Here is a 21,935-nt window from a genome sequence, read left to right as displayed (position 1 = left end):
TTTATTCACCCCATCACCGACTTTTAGCAAGAGCATGATCAGTAGCTAAAATTCATCTCTACACAGATACATGCTATCTTCAAATGAACGGTCTGAGGAAGTTTGCAAATGATAATAAAATTAGGAACTGCCTACAAAACAGGAGAAAGAAGCATAGATTTATTTGAATTAGATGCAGAAAATAGACTGAAAATCACCTTGGGAGGAAAGAATTAAAAGATAATAAGGAGCAGAAGTGTGGAAACAAAAACAGAGCAAGGTAGGGGTGACAATGAGCAGCAATTAGATTAGATAAAACTCTGTAATTCTATATCCACCAGAAATAAGTGTATTTTGATGCAATCTATGGAGAATCATTGCATCACTGAGGAAGTATACAGTTGTACCTGTCTATGGTCCTTCTGAGACTGCACCTGGAATATTGGATTCACTTCTGGGTGACTAGAAAACAGAAACATTCCCATTTGGATGGAGTTCAGAGGATAAAAGCAAAGTGAATAACTTTGGGAGTTTAAAGAGCATGATATATGCATAGTATTTTACAAAGCTTATTATGAAGAGCAAGTAGCTAAAGAAGGATAATCCTTTTCATAAAAATGCTGATAGTATGTGTAGTAAGAAGTAATGGAATTACATTTTGAAAATGTAATAATTTGAATGTGTCGTAATTTTTCAGAAGAAAATTTCTCATGTAGGCTTTTTGTTAACACATACAACAAACCTGCCAGTACCCTGTCTTTTTGGTGACTAGAATGGAACTGGTCAAAGGAACAAATACAAAGGGATTGGAAAGTTTGACATTCCCTACCTAATGTCTGATTCCATTATCTGAACTGGCCAGCAGATGTATTATTCAGTTAGGTCATCCCCAGGCCAGGCTTTGGCTGTTATACAAGAATCTATCTTGAGGAAAAAAGCCAGCCTGGGTGTGATGCTGACGTGTAAAACACAGCAAGCTTGTGCAAGCCTGGAATTTCTACAGCAACTTAGCAAAGCAAGAAGAGAATATGTTTACAGAAAACTAGGGAATATTTCAAGTAAGGGTTATCCTGATCCCTTATTTAATAAAATCAGCAGTAGTAATTTCATTTCAGTGGGAAGAATCCTGTGTGGTACTGCATGACATACAGTGGGATCTTTTTTTTCCCTAGCTGACACTGTTTTCTTCTGTTCATATTTTCTTCTTTTTTGTTGTGCTTTCAGCAGGCATATATTATGTGTAATTTTATGTGGGAGTAAATACAAATCCTTATATACTACTTGCACATTTATGAATGTAAACATTTTCTTTAAGACATAGCAAGGATTCCAGCATTTCATCCTGATACTTACCAAAGAAAACACAGAACAGCCTAGGAAACATCACAGAGGCACAGTGTCATAAATCAACACAGTTTAACCAACTGGTTAACAAGCTTTACTAAAATTTTGTGCAATTGGATAAATAGCAGGCAGGGGTTTTGATTTTTTATCATTTGATTGTTCAGCTGGGTGTTTTACACTTCAAACTAAATACAGAATTGGAAGTGGGAATGATTTTCCATCAAAAGAGATTCCTTTAAACTTGTAAAAATTAGACTTATTATAAAGGCTGGAAAAGACATTCAGTCAAGTTACTTTTAAGACCTATTACAGTATCTTCTAAAACATTCAATGTGTGCTTCAGGGATTGTTGTAGCAGTTTTATTTATCTGTACAAAGCTAGACTGATTACTATGGAGTTACTCATGAAACATTAATAAAGCACTATGTTCAATGCTAACATGATTATGGTCTGACCTCAGCAACGGTACAAAGGACAGAGGCAGAAAGTGTCCCTGATAACATTACCCTAATGCTGGGCTCATCAATCATAATCTCCCAGTTTACCAGGGACAAAAAAAATCCACGCATAAAACCTTCCACAGATGTTCATCTGTAGTCCTACTCAGCCTCTCAGTCCCCACAGACTCAGAGCAGTCCTGAGAGCCAGAAATAGAACAGACTCAGTCAGTAAGTCAAGCATGTTAAATCAAGGCAGGGAACACCACTGTGAAACACTGAAGTACAGCTTTTATAATAAGCATTCTTTAGTTTTGAAACAAAAGATGCAAGATTGTGTAATTCAAAGGTAATTGTAATGATATTTTCATTATGGCTTATGCACATATTAAATTACAAATTGCAGTGCTGAATTAAATGTATTCACTATAAATTATATTTTTGAGAGAGTAAACGGTGCCCTGTTTTCGTTACACATTTTTTGTTCCTATTATATAACCATTACTAAGATTGAATTTTCCTTCTGTCTCTAAAATGATTTATTTGCATTCATCAGCTGCCAATTGCATTTTTCTACCATTCCCTGTCTATTCAGAAGCATGCATAGTATTTCATAATTAAAAAGCTTCTTGAATAGTCATTAGAAATATCTAGTATGAAATCTCTCTGCTAAGAGAATCTGGAAGATCTTTTCCTTCTCACCATTCAGCAGCAGTTGACATTTCTTTTCTACTAGATGAGTAGTAGATAAGCCTTGATATTACTTGCTTGGAAGTAGCTTGGATTTTATTTTGTGTACTGCCAAGGTTATGCAATTAAAACTTATTCAGGTAAAAGGGATTTCAATCTACTTCAGATTTTTCAATCACTTTTAGCAGTGATTTTTTTTAAATTTGCTATATTGCTGAAGAATTTTATTTCTGTCTTGAAGACGCTTACATAAAGGACCAGTTTCTCTGCAGATATCCCTGAATAGCCCAAATCTGCATAACGTGCTTCTGTGTCATTTCTATTAAAATATTACTTTGCTTAAATGAACGTAGCTTATCTCAGATAGCAGTGTTGCCTGAAATATTTCATGAAAGTCAAAGATTTCACTTTGATAGTCAGTGCAAGGAATGGTAGCTGAGGAAGAGAAATATTTGGTGGAGAGAATCTGCAACTGGCTGCAGAGGAGCACAGACGGGAGGGGAGGGGAGGGGAGGGGAGGGGAGGGGAGGGGAGGGGAGGGGAGGGGAGGGGAGGGGAGGGGAGGGGAGGGGAGGGGAGGGGAGGGGAGGGGAGGGGAGGGGAGGGGAGGGGAGGGGAGAAACCCAGCTCACAGTCTGAAATGGCTGATGGTCTGGTTTTGAGCAGATCTGTTAAACCAACCTGTCTCAGAATAATTATAAGAAAATATCTTTAAATATACTAAATATAATTTAATAGCAAGATGGAAAGCTTTTTGGAGAGACAGACAGCATATAGATATAGAGGGCAAGGAAGCAAGGCAGGAACTGCAGAAAGAGGAGGTGTAACCAGGGTCCAGACAAGGGACAACATCAGAGCTTTCCACTTCTTTGGTGACAAAAATACCTGGAGAGCACAAAAGGTTGTGCTGTAAAGAGGCTGGAATAGCATATTTTATAAATCCAGAACTTGCAATACTTTACATGGCACATAGTCTATATTACAATAAAAACCCCTGCCTCCTACTGACATGTCTGTGAAAAACACTTCTAACATCAAATTAGGATGAGCATAGGGGAAAGTGTGCAGCGTTCATAAAGGTCAGAAAAGAGCTACAGTAAGCAGTAATTTGGTTTATATTAACTTGATTTAGTTTAAACATCAACTCACTAATACCTCTTTCTGTTTTACAATAGCTACAGGTCAGATTTTCAGACTGTGGAACATGTGTGCATACACTTGCCTGCAAACACACAAACCCCACAAAATATGTATATACTAGATGTATAATAATGCTTGTGATTTACCTATTAGCAATAAAAGTCACTCCACTGGAAACAGTAACATGATGATAAACTCCTTCCTTAAAACAAAACTCTTGAAAAAACTTGACTGGAATGTTGCTGTTTGAAAATTAAGCCCTAATAACAGTTCAAACAAGTTCATTTTGGGAGTGGCTGAATAAAACTCTCTTTTGTGTACATTTTTATTATAATAGAAAACAAGGTGGACATTAGCTCATTTCTGTTTAACTGTAAGAATCTTTAAAAACCATATTACACATTATATAAATATTACATAATTATATAAGTAATAATCATTATTTCTTTAAAAGAAAAAGGTTTCTTATAGTTCATATTAAAAAATGCTTAGAAAATTAAAGCCCCCAAAAAAATTTAAATCCAAAGTGCTGATCTTTATGGCCATCACCAGCCTATTTTAAGGATATAGTTATCTTTTTCTGTGTGTTTTTCCTACTGTACCTACAAATTATGTTTTATACAAAAATTTCCCTCACCCTATTCCCTACTGAGAATTGCATATTCTTGAGAAACCAAACAATGTACTGTTGACAGTGAGCAGCTCATAAATTTTCAGGAGGCACTTACATGGAGGGGGAGTAGCCTGTGCATTAGAGAAAATTAGGGAGAGGATTCTGCAAGTATTGCATGAGTAGCATTGCAGAAGTACTTGGAAGAAACGCCAGCAAACCAGGTCAGACCTGATATAAGAAGGTTTCCCCTGACTAAAATAAATACAGATTATAAAGCCTTGACCCACTGTGGGCCAGGTGGGACTTTGTACTGTTTTGGTGGCCTGTTCTTGAGGGCACTGTTCCTGTTTTTTGTGCCCAGTGCCATACCCTACAGGATGCCCCGACTGGGAGACACAGCACCAATTGCACCTTGCAGCTGGGGGCTATGCAATGCTGAGGCACATGAAAAGCCATTCTTCTTCACAGATCTGGCTCTTCTCTCCACCTTCTACTCTGGTCCTTTCCCTAAATTCTTTACCACACCAGTGTTACACCACACAGCTCTTCTGAAATATATATGGTTCAAAATAATTAAATTCTCTTGCTACAAATTTCCTCCAGGTTTCTTCAAAAAACTGAGGTTCTTCCCCAAGGAATTAAGGACCATTATACCTGTAAACATAGTAAAATAAATCTGTTTAAAGAATTGGAGACAAAGACATGATATGCAGCTGTTAAAAAGTAGCTAATTTAATAAGTTATTAAATAACCATTAATCCATGTGAAATAGAAGTTCTCCAAACCTGCCGGGGTCAGTAAGACCTTCTCTAGAATGAAAAGCTGCTGAGTAAAGGCTGGTCAAGTGGAAACTGCCACAGGGAAATAGAACATATGTGTTCAACTCTCTTAACTCTTCTAACTTGAAAGGTCAAAAAAAGTGTAATCCCCCTTGTGAGCAAGACTGACAAACTTCTAACAATGGACAAGGTACTCAAGGTACTTTTTACCTTAGTCTTCAATGACAACCTCTCTTCCCACACCTTTTGAGTGACTAGACTGCAAGATGGGGACTCAAGAAGCAGAGTCCCTCCCACTTTAAGACAAGATCATCTCTGTGGCCACCGGAGGAACCTGAACATGCATAAAAGTCTATGGCACCTGATGAGCTGCATCCCAGAGTCCTGAGGGAGTCAGCTGATGTAGTTGTCAAGCCACTCTCCATGAAATGTCATGGCAGTCAGGAGAAGTCCCTGGTGATTTGAAAAAGGACAACATTACTTCCATTTTTAAAAGGGGTAGAAAGGAGGACCCTGGGGACTACTGACCACTTCACCTCTATGCCTGGGAAGGCCATGGAATAGATCTTCCTAGAAGCTGTGCTAAGGCAGGGAGGTGATTCGGGACAGCCTACACAGGTTCCCCAAGTGAAAATCCTTCCTGACCAACCTAGTGGGCTTCTATGATGGAGTGACTACATCAGTGGACAAGGGAAGGGCTGCAGGTGTCATCTGTCTGGACTTGTGTAAGGCTTTCGACACTGTCTCTTGCAACATCCTTCTCTCTAAACTGGTGAGAGATGGATTTGATGGGTGGACTTTTCAGTGGATAAGGAGTTGATTGGACAGTTGCATCCAGAGGGTAGTGGTCAGCAGCTCATTGTCCACATAGACATCAATGACAAGTGGTGGTCTGCACCAGGATCAGTACTATTTAATATCTTCAACAATGACATAAACGGAAGGATTGAGTGCACCCTCAGCAGATTTGCAGATGGTACCAAGCTGAGTGGTGTGGTTGACACACCTGAGGGCTGGGATATCATCCAGAGAGACCAGAACAAGTATGAGAAGTGGCCCATGGGAATCTTATGAGGTTCAACAGGACCAAGTACAAGGTACTGCACCTAGATGAGAACAACCCCCACTATCCACACAGTCGGGGGGATAAGCAGATGGAGAGCAGCCCTGCCAAGAAGGACATGGGGATGCTGGTGGATAAGAGACTGGACATGAGCCAATAAAGTCTGCCTGCAGGTTGGAAGGTCAACCTCATCCTGGGCTGCCTTAAAACCAGTGTAAGCAGCAGGTCAAGGGAAATGTTTCTGCCCTTCTTCTCTGCTCTGGAGAGATCCCACCTGGACTGCTGTATCCAATTCTGGGGTCCTCAGGAAGGACATGGACCTGTTAGAGTGGGTCTACAGGAGGGTCACAAAGATGACTGGGGTCTGGATCATCTCTCCTATGAAGACAGGCTGAGAGAGCTGGTATTGTCCAGCCATGAGCAGAGAAGGCTCTAGGGAGACCTTATTGTGACCTTTCAGTACTTAAAGGGGCCTATGAGAAAGATGGGGACAAACTTTTTAGCAGAACTTGTTGAGATATGACAGCAGGTAATGGCTTTAAGTGAAAAGAAGATAGATTCAGACAAGATATAAGGAAGAATTTTTTTTTTTAGTCAGGGTGGTGAAAAACTGGAGCAAGTTGCCTAGAGATATGATGAATGTCCCATCTCTGGGAACATTCAAGGTTGGGCAGGACAAGGCTCTGAGCAACCTGAAGTAGTTGAATATATCCCTGTTCATTGCAGTGGGGTTGTAAATGACCTTTTAAGGTCCCTTCCAACTCAAACTGTCCGATGGTTCCATGCTCTGTGATTCTAACACATGAGAGGATGTTAGATGAGAAAAGGGTGAAATATACTCATTTAACCCAAGCATCAATTTTTTTCAAGTGTACCGTCTGACCTTTGAGTAATCAAATGTTCTGCTGTTTTCCTGAAATCCTCTTAATATTCTAGAAATAAAAATGCTAATTTTGACCAAAGGAAATGCCTAATAATTTTTTTGTTAATTATGTGTTAATAAATAAATAATATATACAGATCAAAAGAAACTTTAAATATGCAGAGTTCAGACGCTCAAGAGAACTCTTAGGCTGATTGCTGTAAATTGATTTGAGGTGGATGCTAGAAAGATAACTGGCTTTAAATTCTAAATTCCTAAAAAACTTTATTACACATAAAAGGAGCATTAAAAATTGAGCATTTAAAAGTAAGGAAATGCTTTACTGGCTGTTGCTGTGGCATACTTAATTTTATCTGTGCATGCTAGCATCCTGCACTCTAACTGAGGTAAAAGTCCAATGGAAAAGATTATATGGAATTATGTAGTTGCTGACTGTATCATGTTGTACATGCACAGTACAATATAATTAAGGATATGGTATTTTTAAATTATTTATTGAGAGGTATGCTTTATAAAATAAATAGTATTAGTTTAATAGTATTTAGTATTAAGCCAATGTTAATGGTATTTTAATAATATTGCATTATGCATATGATAGCTTCTGATTTTGAAAAGGAAACAGCAAAATTTTGTATGGTTGTCTGCAACATCTCTTTATACCTTTTTATGGTATGCTGAACTTAAGCCCTTGAAAACTGAGCTACATGTCAGCCCTTAAGCCTGAGCCTTCCCATCCATTTTCATCAGAGATAATTGTCACTGGTTTCGAGAGAAAAGGGTCCCACCTTTTTTGGTGGAAACCAGAAATGTTTTCCACCAAAGCACAGAGAATTCCTTTTCCATGAGGAGCATTATAGGGAAAATCTCTGTGGAATGGCTGCATGATGACCCAGCCCAGGCATGGTTTGCTTTGTTTGAGGCTATTCCTGCTTGTCGGGTGGTGAGGAGGGAGCTGCTGCCAGTGAACAGGGCATGGCATGGTACTACAGTGTCTGATGCAGTTCTGAAGCCGTCTCCTTTTGATTTAAATGAACAAAATGAATAATCTTTTCCCAAAGTTTATCAGCTTGTAAAATCTGAAATTTCCTCAGGGAGACATGAAGCTCTGTCCTAGCTGGGAAGTGTTTGTGCTGAGTAGTGGCACTGTGATAAAAAAATGGATTAATTTGATTATAACTAGTTTGAAAATTAGTTGGAAGACTGTTTTTTATTTTTTTTTCTCATTTCCATCTTTTTTTTGACAAATTACCTAACTTATTTTAAAAGCCCAGAAATTATTAAAAGCCTTGCAGCTAGGAGAAACCCAGTAGCTGAGAAGAAAATTAGCATGATATAAAGGTGAAGGAAAAGAATGTCTTTTTAGTGATTCTCTCAATAGAATAAGTTACATTTTCTAATGTTTGAAAGATTTTAAATATATCAAATAAGCCTGAAGAGAAAATATAATTATGCCCACTATGTTTTCTCAGTTACTTCCTAATCCTGAATTTCACTTGCAGGCCCTGGAAAGTGAGTTTGTATCATGTCAACTTCATCAGTGGATTGACCTTATATTTGGCTACAAGCAACGAGGACCAGAAGCTGTGCGTGCACTCAACGTTTTCCACTACCTAACATACGAAGGCTCTGTGAACCTGGACAGTATCACTGATCCTGTCCTCAGGGAGGTAGGTGTTTACTGTCATTTCATGCTAAGAACTGCTGTCATCTCACAAGAAATGGTACTTTTTCCTATCTTTCACTGCTGGAGAAAATGGATGTGTTTGACTTGATTCAGAATTTAGTCCCTGGGTGACTTCAGAAGAAAGTATGAATAAACTAGGAATAAAACAAATGATCCTAACAGATTTAATATTCAGTTATGGTGTGGGAAATTATAATGCAATGTATATTCTGTAATATAGTGTCTGCTACATTTTATAATTTACTTGTATTAGGTTCACTTAGTAGAACTGAAAAACTGGAAAAAAGCCCTGCATCATAGTCATAAGGGGAAAAAAATCTAACTTTTAAAGTCAGATGATGGTGAGAATATGTGTCTGAGAAAGAATTTATTTGCTAGAGTGACAGAGCAGCAAATATTCAGATTACTTTTAATCCCATAAAGTATAATCAAACTGTTAAGAAAATAGATGTTTCCTATGTGCTGTGCATTCAAGTATTTATGTTTGTATATATGTATGAATTAAATATATATATATTTACAAATACATTCAAATGAGTGTTTTAAATGAATCAGTAATTTTTACAAAAAATTTTCTGTTTCCTGATATGTTTCCTTCCAGTGACTGTGTTTGTTTTCGCTAAGACTAGTAATGTCAATGATGGTTTTCTAGTACCTATTAATTTGAATGTTGATTTCCTAGTACCATTCATTTGTTGGCTAATACAATTGGAATTTGGTGAAAAGTGTGAAGAAGCAACAGCTGCTAGATGAGTACTGCTGTGATGAAGCTCTACACATAATCTTCCATTCCCCCAGATAGATGCCATCTGCTGTATGCAAAACAGTAATAATATACATTGCCAGGAAATGGGGTTTTGTTTGTTTGTTTGTTTCCAATCTTGGAGACAGAAATCTACAGATTTCAGAAAGAAGTAGATTCTAGAAAGCATTAATTCAGCTAACTTGAGTTTTCTCATGTTTTATTTATTTATTTATTTATTTATTTATTTTAGCAGTGCATTGCTGAGTTCTGTTATATTTGGTGATTTTTTAGGAGCAGAACTAAAAAAACTTTCAGACCCCAGGCTTCCTAGAACTGGGATTTTCACTGCATGCACTGCAAAGCTTAGATTTTCTAAACAATTAATATTTGCTGTTTTAAGATTGGCCAGAATTGCTTTGATTTGCCCTGCCTCGAATTTTAATGGTGACATCTACCTAATGGTTTTCTGGATTTAAAACTTTGAGCACGAGAAGAGTCATGCTCTTCTAGAGATAAGAAGAAGCAATGCTTTTTAAAGTATAAAACAGGTGTCAAGCATCGTGAGTACAAGGGATTTGCATGGCTTAGGGTCCTGATCTTCATGGGCAGACTCCTATGTCTTGACTTTAAGGGTCTACTCCCACAGGGCAGCTTGTAGGATTGAGGTCTATCTGTCTGTCTGTGCACCTTATTTAACATCTTATGACATGATGAGATTCTTCAGCTGTCCTGTGGCTCTACTTGCATGCATAACTTGTCATCAGAAATTTAAGAAAATTCATGGAGATGTTTTTGGTCACTCCCTTGTACATCTAACCCATGCCCTTTAAGTCAATAACATATAAACCTCTTAGGCAAGTTACACCATGTAAATTTCTGAAAGCACAACTTAATATTCATTGCCACAAGTCAGATTTGTAAATAAATCAAGTTAGATTTGTAAATAAAATTCATTGTTAGCAATGAGAAGGCAAAATTACTAGAAAAAAATAAACCCTCCTTAAAAGTTGTGTGCATCTATTTAAAAATAGGATACTTTCTCCTCCAAGAGATTTCAGGATTGTTGATTTTTGGTTTGTCATAAAAAGGTTAAAAAATACTTTAAATTAATTTTTATTCAGAATTTACAGTACATGTTTAAATATAGATAGATTAAGACCTGCTTTCTGTTTTCCTGGGCTCTATTTATGAAACTAACAGACATTCTCTGGCCAATAATAAAACATTTGACATCTTGGTGATATAGAGGACTATGTATTTGATTGTCGTATTTCTATTACAAGTATATTTTATGGGCTTTTTGCTTTTTTGTAGTTTTTTGATTTGTGTTGTTTGGGTTTGTTTGACTTTATTCTGGCTTTTGGTAAATATTCCAGAAATAAATTAAAAGCAAAAAGATATTTTAAAATCCACTGAAGACCCCTTGTAAATACAGAAATGGTTGGATAAGAACATTAGCACCTTTAAAAATAGTGATAGCAGTTGTTTATCATATTTTACAGTGGCAAGTGGTGGTATCTGGCATTTTAATTTAAAAACACTGCAATTTAGGATTAATTGCACTCTGCAGTTACCCAGCAAAAAGCATCTCTTAGTATTCAAATGCTCTTGATATTTATTTTGTAAATAAACTAAAATATTGTGGTCCTGTGTCACAGAAGATGGTGAATGTTCTCAATAAATGGCTGTAAAATAAGCCAATCAATACAACCTTATCGGCAGCAGCCATTATCAGACTAGTGGGCTCAAGCATGGCAGTAACTGTGGCCATAACTAATTTCATATTGAACTGAGTCCCAGCTGAATCTATCCAGTGAAATAAGTCTCCAAATAAAAAATACCCTCCCATTTAGGTCTGAGCTGATTGAAAGACATAATTTATAAAGGTAGAGCCCTGTGACCTGTTTATGCTATACCTTGGCCCTTTCACTTTCACCCTTTGCTTGAGCACGTCACTTTCCCACTAAAAAATATGTTCTTAGCTTTCTGTGAAGAATGTTAAAGAAGTCACTTCAATAGTCATCTATCTATCAAAAAATATTCAGGAGTGGAAGAATTGATCCCTGCCATTCCTTACATCTTTCCCATATGCTTTGGGAACTCTCCAAGAAATCTCTACTGTTTAACACCTGAAAAATGGCCATCCTGTGTTGTTGTTATTTGTAGATCTACTTAATAGAAGATTTTCCATCTTTCTTTCATCATTTTCCATATTGAAAACTCCCACTGATAGAAACCATAATACTGGGGTAGCATTGTTTTAGATTACTACAGATCACATACATATGCCCCTGTAATACCTCTTTGGCAACTTAAGATCTGTGCTGGGTGGGTAAAATAAACTGATTTCATTTCAAAATACTCATTTTGATTTTTCAGAAAACTTTGTAATTTTTGGTACCACAAAAAATACTTGGTCATGATAATTTATCTCAAGTAGTTACGAGGGCAACATAAAAGTCCTGATTTACATGCCCCATTGAATAAAAGTATAAAATTGAATTTTGTGGTTTCAGCCTTTTATGACTAGAAATTGGTAAATTCTCCATTTCTATCAGTTGTAATGCTCTCTTAGTCACATATTGCAAAGTTATTTTCATATTGTAATGAGGACAAAAATGTGTAACAAAATAAACATTTTCCAGGCCCAAAATTCTTTTTTTTTTTTTTTTTTTTTTTTTACTTCAACCTTTTTTAAAGTAAAAGCAGTGAGGTGGAAGCTAAAACTTGAAGAACAGCTAAGGATATTGATTCATTCTTACTTGACAGGTGGAATAATGGTTGCAGTACTAACTACAGCAATTACAGCATTAAAATGTCAAGAAATTAGAGGTCAGAATAACAGATAATTTTCTTCCTTTTGTCAGATTAAAAATTGACATTCTTTGACAGCACAGGATTTCTGGCTGAGAAAATTATGACAGCTTAACTCATCTTGTACTTGTAAGGCAGTAATTGATAATGAACTTTACCATGACAGTCTTCTCCTGTGGAGAAACATGACAGAACATCCCTGGTACAAAGCCTGTATCTCTTTTTAATATGTAAACAGTAGTTATATTGGACATTAGATGTTATTTGGAATTGTCTTTACTGTTAGTTTACATCATAATCCAAATCCTTTTCCATGAGACAGACTTGGCTGACTTCAGGGGATTGATGCTGAGAATGCTAATGTACAAAGAACAATATAGGAAATAGGGTTTATTTATAGTGCTCTGATGTTACAGGTCCACTACTGTTACTGGTCCACTTCTTTGGTAAAATATAGTTCCTCCCCTGGTTTCTCCCAAAATGTCTCTAGATTTTAGGAGCCCCTTTCATCCCCAGACACCTGGAAATGTGAGCACTCAAAAATCCATTGAGTTATGCTTTTTTCAAGTTAAGAACTTATATGACACAAAGTGTTGTGGCTGAAAGGAAACAACACAGCCATACTGGTCATTAGAAAATGCAACAGATGAGATAAAATTATTTTTATTTATTACTACCTTAATTTAATGCCATGTAGATGAAACATTAAATAATTAAGTGGATGGTTTAGTGCATAAAAGGCTAATCACATGTAGTACTGAAAACACATCTACTTGCAGAAAAGTACCATTTGTGGGGTTTTGATTGGTTTTTTTTTTTTAATCATAGACAGATCTGTGTTTATTGCTTTTTTAGACTTTCACCTTGTTTGTGATTAGAAATATTTTGAAAAATCATTTCAGCTTTTGGTTTGGTTTGGACTTTAGGCCAACTTTTTATCATCCTTTTGTTGAGCTGCAAATCCAGCTCAGCAGTGCAGTACAATGACTTCCCTGTGACTGTTGCATCTTCACCATATGCTTGCATCTCCCCAGTCCAGCAGGAATTACTACGAGGGTATACTAAAGCAAGAGAGTGAGAACCTACTGGGCTCAGATTTTTTTCCTGAGCACCTGTCAAGATACCTGAGCATATTTGCAACTCACACAGCAAATTGGAAAATGATTAAAATTGCTAGTGTTTGACAGGCAGTTGCTGTGCCCATAAACTAATCCTAGTAGGACAGTTTTTCTGGCAGCTAACAGAGCATATGGCCTATGCAATATTTATTTCTTTGGTGATGAGTTGATATTTAGCATATTTAAATAATTTGAAAAGTCATAATGATGCAGTAGTCTTGCAGTGCTTTTCAGCTACCCTCATTTCTGGGTTATATTTTTCCTCTTATATTTTCTTCTGTTATCTCTTTCTTTGATCTGACAGGAATAACAAAGCCTCCCTCTGGATCTGCTATAGTGAAATATGCCCACGGGAAGCAGAGTAGATCACATCAGTTTTCACTTCTTTTTTTTTCCCCCTTTCTTTTTTTTCCCCTCCTTGCTGAAACACTTTTTGCTACTACAGAGGGCTGACATGATAGGCCTGTCAAGACTCAGTAAGATAGATATATCTTTAACAAAGGGAGCTGGAATGCTAGCCCTTCCCTGGTGACTGAAACTGGCAAATTTATGAGGAAAAAATTAACAGGCTATTCTAATAGCACTATATAACACTTTCAAGGTAACACCAGCCCTTGCCACCATGTGCTCATTCTTCTTTCTCTCGGAGTTATTCTTATTTATTCTGATTTCATTTTTAACTTGTTAAGATAATTTTTTTCTTCTGGGAGCTGTTTCTTTGATGTGACAAGAATATCAAAACCACCCCTATGGATCTGCTTGACTGAATTGTACCCACAGCACTGGCCACTTATATGTTTACTTATATTTAATTGCCTCCATACAAGGGATGGTCTTTGCTTCCTTTCTAGGAGCAGTCCTGTTTAAGCATGAATAGGGGTAGTTGTGAAATTAGTATCAATATCTACTTTTTTCAAAGTTAACTTAAGGAATTCAAGTAAAAGCTGTCATCAAAGTAGGAATTATTTTCCTATATGCTAAGAGCATTGTTCTTCTCCGAGAAATGTGTACTTGCATTATAATGATTTTTCTCAAGAAATCTACTTCTCCTTCATTACCAAATACTCTTTTTCCTAGACATACAGAACAAGGATTTTTTTTCCAAATTATACTAGTTTGGGGGAGAAAACCCTTGATTATTTTATACTATTTTTGGCCTGTGTGTTTTGTTGCAACCCAGTTGCATTAAGAGATTACCAACAGAATAGTAAGTTTCATGCTGGGAACATCTATGGATATAATATAATAATTTGTATGTCTTTCCAGTGAGTTTCAGAGCTCAGTATCATTCTCTAAATGGAAAAGTAAGAATTTTTGTTTGCTGTCACTTTGTTATGATAACTCTCAGTAGATCAAGAAGGAAAACACAGGGTTTTTTTGAGGGTAAGATATTTATTTCTGTAGGTAAAGATTCCTGCAGAAGACATTGAATATAGGACAAGACATATTAAATCACAATATTTAATAAGGAATTAATATAAAGTGCATGAGTTCAGTTACCACACAGTAATTGCCCAATGTATAGATTTCTACTTGGATATTAATGTGTGCACTTTCATCTGTTTGTTCTTCAGAGGAAAGGGCTTTCAGAAGGTGTTTGCTTCAGAATAACAGAAACATTTAAATTATGCATCCAATTTAACTATGAAATAACTTTTTGGGAGAACCTACCCTAAGTAACACAAGTCATTTATTACAAGGAATCAGAAATCATAATCTGATCCATAGGACTCCACTTTAAAAACATCCTTCTATCATTGCTTGAAACAATTATCCACAGTTAGATTAATGATTGATCACAATATTTCCAGTTAATGAATATACTAGAGATGAGAGATAGTCAGTATTTCAAAGAATCTGTAATGATTTGAATTCATGACCATTCCTGGATCATGCTGTTACATGTTTATGGGAATTCAGAACCATTTCAGAATCAAGAAAAGACACAGTCTCTTAAAGTAAAACATATGGCACTTGTTTGTGGCGTAGAGGTGGGGTTTTTGTCCAAAATGACATATTAGAAGTTTTGGTATTTTTTTATTATTTATTGATTCAAAAGCTCATTATCCAGGTAGAGCTAAGCACTGCCACTCAATGTACACCACCAGCTTTACACTGTGTTCAAACATAAGAGCTGATGGTAACTTATTAAGCTGATGGCACTTGAATCAGCCTATTTATTAAATACTTCAGATCATTCATTCATCAAAGGAATGCTCTAGTGAATTTGTAAATAACCCATATTCCAGAAAAATGTCGTCTAATACTTCAACTTACTTGAAGTACTATTGGGAATAAATCGTTTGGCCCATTCTCATCCACATTAGAAATTTCATGTGTTTTTCAAATCCTGGAGTCTTACCCAAACTGAGTTTACTGTTTCACCAATATGAAAAGAACATTAACCACAATTGCTCTCTTTTATTGCAGAAATATATAAAATATAGGTCTTGTGCATGAAAATTTCTTTATTGTCTCGGTTTTTTTGTTTTTCTCCATATGGATGACAGGTACCAATTATTGATTTTTAAAATTAGCAACAAGCATTTTCACATACACTTAAAGTAATTTTTTATGCAGGAGAGAGAGATGGGGTGAAAATTGCTGCAGCTGATTGTAACAGAAATAGCTGGAAGGGGCTTCTTTTTTCCTATTAGCACAGATTTCAGTTGTATTATGCTGTCATTACCTCAGCATAAATTAACCATTATTCAAAACATTTCCCACACAGTAGTTTATTGGAAGAGATATTACTCAGTCTAAGTATCTAGTCATTCACTTAGAAAGATGCAAAGCTGAGCTTTCTAAATGTTTTAAACATATTGATAATGTGCCTCTTTAATGCCATTTTGAAGCCTGTATACAGTATATCTATATTATTGTTTTCAATTTATGTCAAGAACAACGTGAAGTTTTGAAGAATGTGTTCTGGGAAATAATCCAAACAGAATTATTTCTTTATAAGCTAAACCCTGCAAATAACTGAGAACATTTATTTTAAATGTAACAGTATGACCTTGTTCCAAAACTGAAATTCTAATATACACTGAAACCTGATGAATACTATATGCGACACCTTTCAGTATGTACATTTTACCTACTTCCCCACTTCCCCATCAGTCCTTTTTCAGATGTGAGCTTTGAAGGTTTGCCTGTTCTCTGAAATAGGTCTTATGTCCTGCAGTGGATAAACTGAAGGTATTGAAGGTTGGCAGATGGCCGGAGCCTCATCATAAGCACAATTTGTAGTAAAGAGTATGGGCTTTCAAAATCTCAGTGCACCTTCTTAAGGTGGGAACAAGACAGATGATTTGTGATAGTAAGATGAGAGCAAAGAGATAAACCTGCATCTAATTTCTGTTCAGATGAAAAATGAAACCCACTAATGTTATACTGCCACATTCTTTACTTAATTTTATTTCATTAACAAGAAGAGATTTTATTCAAGGGTTTTGCGACTTTTTTTTTTGTCAAAGCAGAAGTAGAACCTGAAGTCACTTTTTTTTTTTTTTCATTTTGTATAGTTTTATGTTATAAAACAAGAACAAAATACTCATACTAGATACTTTGGTTTACTGAGCCTGTTCTGCTTTCCAAGCTTTAAAAATTTCTTCAGTCATCGTGTTTTATTTCAGTAATAAACAAGAAGAAAAAAAATCACAGCTAAAATGCGTTTTTTGATTATTTAGTACCCTTTCCTCTTTTATTACTGCCCAGCTTTCAGAAGGCCTGTTCTGCTTTCTTCCCTGTTTTCCTCATTTTATTTTGTGTTTTCGGGAAGGGGAAGGTCTTAATTGTAAAAATAAGTAGAAATAAATATGATGTGTATGTTCTGCATAATGGCTTTCTGAAATGTGTAAGTCATTCTTCCAGCAGCAAAAGTTACTAATTATTTGAGGTATTAATAACATTTATTTTCCACAACAATTATATTCTCTAGACTTAATCTTGCACCTTCATTTATTTACTTCTACATAAAAGATGTCAGTGCCCCAGCAGTTCAAAAGTCTACCTGCTTATGATTATCCAAATTCATGTCAACTACTGGCCAAATTGCCTCAGGGTTGCTAAAAGAGCCCCTTTCTTTCATGTTTTGGTTGAACTTCCTCATGAGCATGGGGTGTTACTCTCTGTGTTGGTTTACCAAAAAGATCTCAAAGAGTTCAGGGAAAAGCATCCTAGTGATGGAGAACAGAGAAGACTGATTTAGGAACAGGATTTCAAGAGCATGACAGAAAATAACAGTCAAAGCAGAAGTGTAGCAGAAAGGCAGGAATATGGAGAGTTGCTCATGCCAACTGATACAGGGATATTGTAAGGTCTGATGCCAGATTAACTAGCATTTACAGGGTCAAATTCAGATGTGAAAGTTTAGACATACTGGAAGAAGCTTCCAAAGGTCTATAGGCCATAATTTGGCTGTACACATCTCATAAGAGAAATTGTAGAAGCCTCATTAAATGGGTAATCTCAAACTAGAATGAGCAAACACTGTGAAAATGGATTGTTACAAAGAATGTACATTGTGGGAAAATGGAAAAATTGTGACTTTTTCACCTGTATCTTTTATTCTGTTATGTTTTGTTATGGTGACATCTTTAAGAGCAATATGAACACAGCTGCTTTTTAAGTAACTGCATTAATCTGTGCCTCCCTTGATTACATTAACCCCTGTTCTATGTTATTGTGTTTTTTTCTGTTTAATTCTGGATTATATTTATAAATTTTTAATTTCTGAAAAATTAATGTAGAATTTGGTTTGAGGGGGCTTTTTTAATTGTTAAATTATGGATGGAAACCTTTCCAGATTGCCAGGTCTTTGGAGCTCTTTGTTTAAGACCCTGTGTGAGTCATTGATCCTTTGGTGACTTAAGTAGGCCAAAGTCAATGGGGTTAAAATCTGTGGTCAGTAAATATCCTGAGCATCTAAAATGTATAGATTGTTATCCAGCAAGCATATTTTGCTATAGTTCCTACAACGAAACCCACTTGCATGTGATTGACACCAGGTCACAGAAATCAAATATTTTCCTAAATACTCACAGTCCTTTTTTTATTTCTTATATTGCAAATTTTGTCAGGATGTTACACAGAATGTATAAATGTCTAGTAGTTTTACTATTATTTAGAATATTATAATATTTTACTATATTATTTAGAATAAAATGCAAATGTATGTACATTTCCTAAGACAAAAAAAGGACAGTATAGAGGAGGGAAATGTAGCTGAAGTGGAAGTAGAGTAAGGAAAAAACTTGAGACTTTTTCTTATAAAAATGATAAACTCAGTTGATGGACAGAAAAATCATGGAAGAGGTAGAAGTACTGAAGTATTTTTGTTCTTTAAAAAAATCATTCCTTCCCAAACTAGCTTTGTCATTGCAGAAACTTTACATGCATTTATTGTTTATTTTTTAAGGATTTAATTGTTAATTTTTAAGGCTCACAACTTAGCTTTTAAAATAAAAAGCATAATTAAAACCATCTGTAAGCATGCCCTGTGAAAGCTCTTAGTCAGAAAAAAAATATTAATTAGAAAAAAAATGGATGAAGTTTCAAAGTTTCAGTAAAAACTCCTACTGGTATTACTGTTGCATTTTTATGAATAGGATGGCTATGCTTAAGGGGCTCTGTGCTCCTAAAAATGACAATTAAAAACATACAGTGTTTCAAACAAAACTAAAGATGAGGAGAGCTACTATTTATAGTATTAAACCTGATGAAGTCACCAAAATTTTTTCTCTTCTATCTGCACAGAGTAAAATTTTGCAGTGTGTAAGAGGTAGTGCACTATTCGGACGACATAAGCATCTCTGAAAACCATGGGAAATAGCCCAATACTACTTCCTTGGCTTGAATCCCAATTACTCCCCAAACACTTAACAAGCCTGGGGTACTTGTATTTTGTTCCCATCCTGGTTAGTTTTTCCTTTTTTTCTAGCAGCTGTTTGGGAATCAGCAACCCAGGCTCTTTCTGCTTCTGTGACCATTCATGGCTCATGAAATAGTCATCCCTCTTGAAAGCCAGAGATCCTTCAGAAATATTCAATCCCAACATTTCCTAAAAAATACTGCTGTTTTTTCACTTGCTGCATTGGCCTGTTGAGAGCTGTGAGTGGCAGTCAGGCTGACTGCTTCTTCTTTCTTGACCACGCTGTGGAATAAGGACAGAGATGCCCAGTTTTGCTGTTTTGTCCAGACTGGAGTTTGCTTCATGTCTTTTTCCCCAGGAGATCTTCATGAACAGTAGAAGTTTCTTTCTTCTGCCTCAGTGGAGAGGAAAATAACAAGAAATTTTTCACAAGTACCTTCTCTCTTTTGTAGCATCTTCACTCCTGCACAGCATCTGGAACTTTATTATTGTAGGACTATAAATGTGTAATACCATTGTCTTCATTTTCGCAGAATAACTAGCTTCTGCTTTCAGTTCAGCATTCTGGTTAGTATAAATAATGATGGATCAGTGATGTGTGAGTTTAAGATCTTTTTAAAATTCTTCTTAAATAATAGGAAAACCAAAAGCAGTATCAAGTTCTATCCAGAATAAAGCCTTGCATGTGCTGTAGAATTTAACTGGACAGGTCAGGTGAGCAGCTCTTTGTCTGAAAAGAAATGATAGTGATGGATGAAGGAGGGGAAATGGAACTGCATGGGAAGGTGGGCATTTATACAACTCCTGTCTTCTTGAGGGATGGAGCATGAGAAGACAAATGAAAAACAAGGAGAGGAAAAAGGATAGAATAGACATTTGGAACATTTTTTTTTTGCAGAGGAGGAGGAAGAAAAAGGGTTAGAAAGGCAGTCATTGGAAGGCTTGCAGAAATGAGGGAATTGCCATAGGAACAGATAGTTCTTGATATGGTTAATGGAGAGAAATTATGCAGCATTCCTAAACTTTATGGGATTTTTTAGTCTTGACCTTTGGGACTTATTTTTTGTCTAGTGAATTCATTGAGATATTGTATAGTATAATCTAGTTAGCCATTTCTAAACAAAAACCGAGACTTTATTTTATGTACTTTTGACTTGTAAAATTTAGTAGACTTCTAAATGCAGTTGATGGCATATTGAAAAGTACTACTGGCAATTTTTAGCCTGGCACAGCTGGAACTTCAGTCTTTCTTGCTGTCACACACTGCCCTTCACATGTGGAAACAATTGTAGCATCCCAGACAGAAGCAGTGTTTTTGGCTTTTTTTAAATGCCTGTAAATTTTAGTGACTGCCAAGTAAAGGATGATAATGAAAATGCTCTTTTTATTTCTTTTTTTTATTTCTTTTATCTTTTGTAGAATTTGAAAATCTGCAGTGGTTTCAGTGAGAACCTGTATTTAAAAATTCATAGCACTTTTTATTTCATACTCAAGAAAATGTAACAAATTTACCTGCACTTTAGAAAAGCCTTGAAATAACTATTCATTATTGGAGGTAGTGCACTTAGAATCCTAGGAGCCTTTTCAAAAAGCAATGTATGCTTCATAAGTTTCCTCTTTTTAAAAAAAATACCCAACAAACAATCATCCCAAAGATCTAAAAACATAAATTAAGATTTCATCATCCTGGCTTGTATTTCGTATGCAAAAGAGAAAAATAAATTAGTTAAAGGATGACACAATGGAAACACTTGGCTTAAAAGCAAAAACTCCTGAGTAGGAATGCCAAGAGTTATGTAAAAACTAAGAATGTAATGGGATATTTTTTTAAAAAAAAGAAGACAGAAAGACGCAGGCAAGAATAGCTTCTGAAGGAGTTTTAGTACTAACAAGAGCTTGAATTTCCTGAAACTTTAAACCAGCAACACAAACTCAAGAAGAAAGCTACATTTTGGCCAGACTAGAACATGATGTTCAGAGTCAGATCCTGCTAAGGCCTAAGAGTGAGGACTTTTTCTTAGTAACAGGAGTTATACAATAGGAGTCACATTGAGGAAATGGAGCTTTTTTGGTCTGGTTTGCTTTGGAAATACAAACTAGAACATATCTACAATTTTGTATGTTGTAATGCTTTGATTACCGTCATATAAAGGAGTAATGCAAAGGAGTAGTATCAGAAGGGAAATTCCATGTTTCAGGTGTACATTTTAGTAATTTGCATTGAAGAATCAAGATGTCAAAGAGAAGTTTGTTCTGTAGACCTAAGCACCAGATGGGAAAGATCCTCTAGGCTGGCCTCTCACCCAACAAATCACACAGAGCTTTTGCCCATTTAGCCTTTTGAATCTGACCATCAGGGTTGGTGTCTGAATAATGAAGAGGATATGAAAGTGTTTCCTTATTTCGGTGATAAGAAATTATTTCAGACAGTCACCTGAAATATTTATAATCCAAAAACAACAACAAAAATTTTTGTTTTTAAAAAAATGAGTGAATGTCTTTGGAAAAGATGAAATTGTTTTTCAAATGGAGAAGAATCTTTGTTTCTGAGGTTGCTCATTAGGTAGCAATCAGAAAGCAATTTAAGGGCAATTTTCAGTCATCTAAAAATAAAAAATCCTGATTGCCTAGGTTTCAAAACCTTAACTATTTATGTCATTAAGTTACATATTTGATGAATTATTGCATCATGCTATTATATCTCTTACAAAAGTAATTTAGCAGTAAAATATTTTCTAGTCTTTGTACTCAGTAACTTAATGATCAAAGAAAG

The 21,935-nt window shown here is 35.8% G+C and overlaps 1 protein-coding gene across 8 annotated transcripts in view; it reads left to right on the top strand.

The window, feature by feature from the left end:
* Nucleotides 1–21,935, top strand: part of NBEA (neurobeachin) — a 467,531-nt gene that overhangs the window by 413,007 nt on the left and 32,589 nt on the right. For 7 of the 8 annotated variants that reach the window (XM_069012126.1, XM_069012137.1, XM_069012124.1 and 4 more), the window contains one exon: nt 8,429–8,596. In XM_069012126.1, the coding sequence (XP_068868227.1) occupies nt 8,429–8,596 (168 nt within the window). Of the gene's footprint in view, nt 1–320; nt 378–8,428; nt 8,597–21,935 lie in introns of those variants that run through there. The other variant, XM_069012145.1, reaches the window with a different exon arrangement.

This window comes from Aphelocoma coerulescens, chromosome 1, assembly GCF_041296385.1.
Source record: "Aphelocoma coerulescens isolate FSJ_1873_10779 chromosome 1, UR_Acoe_1.0, whole genome shotgun sequence".
Taxonomy (NCBI): Eukaryota; Metazoa; Chordata; class Aves; order Passeriformes; family Corvidae; genus Aphelocoma; species Aphelocoma coerulescens.
Note: the sequence above shows the minus strand (reverse complement) of the source record. Positions and strands in the feature narration are given on the sequence as shown.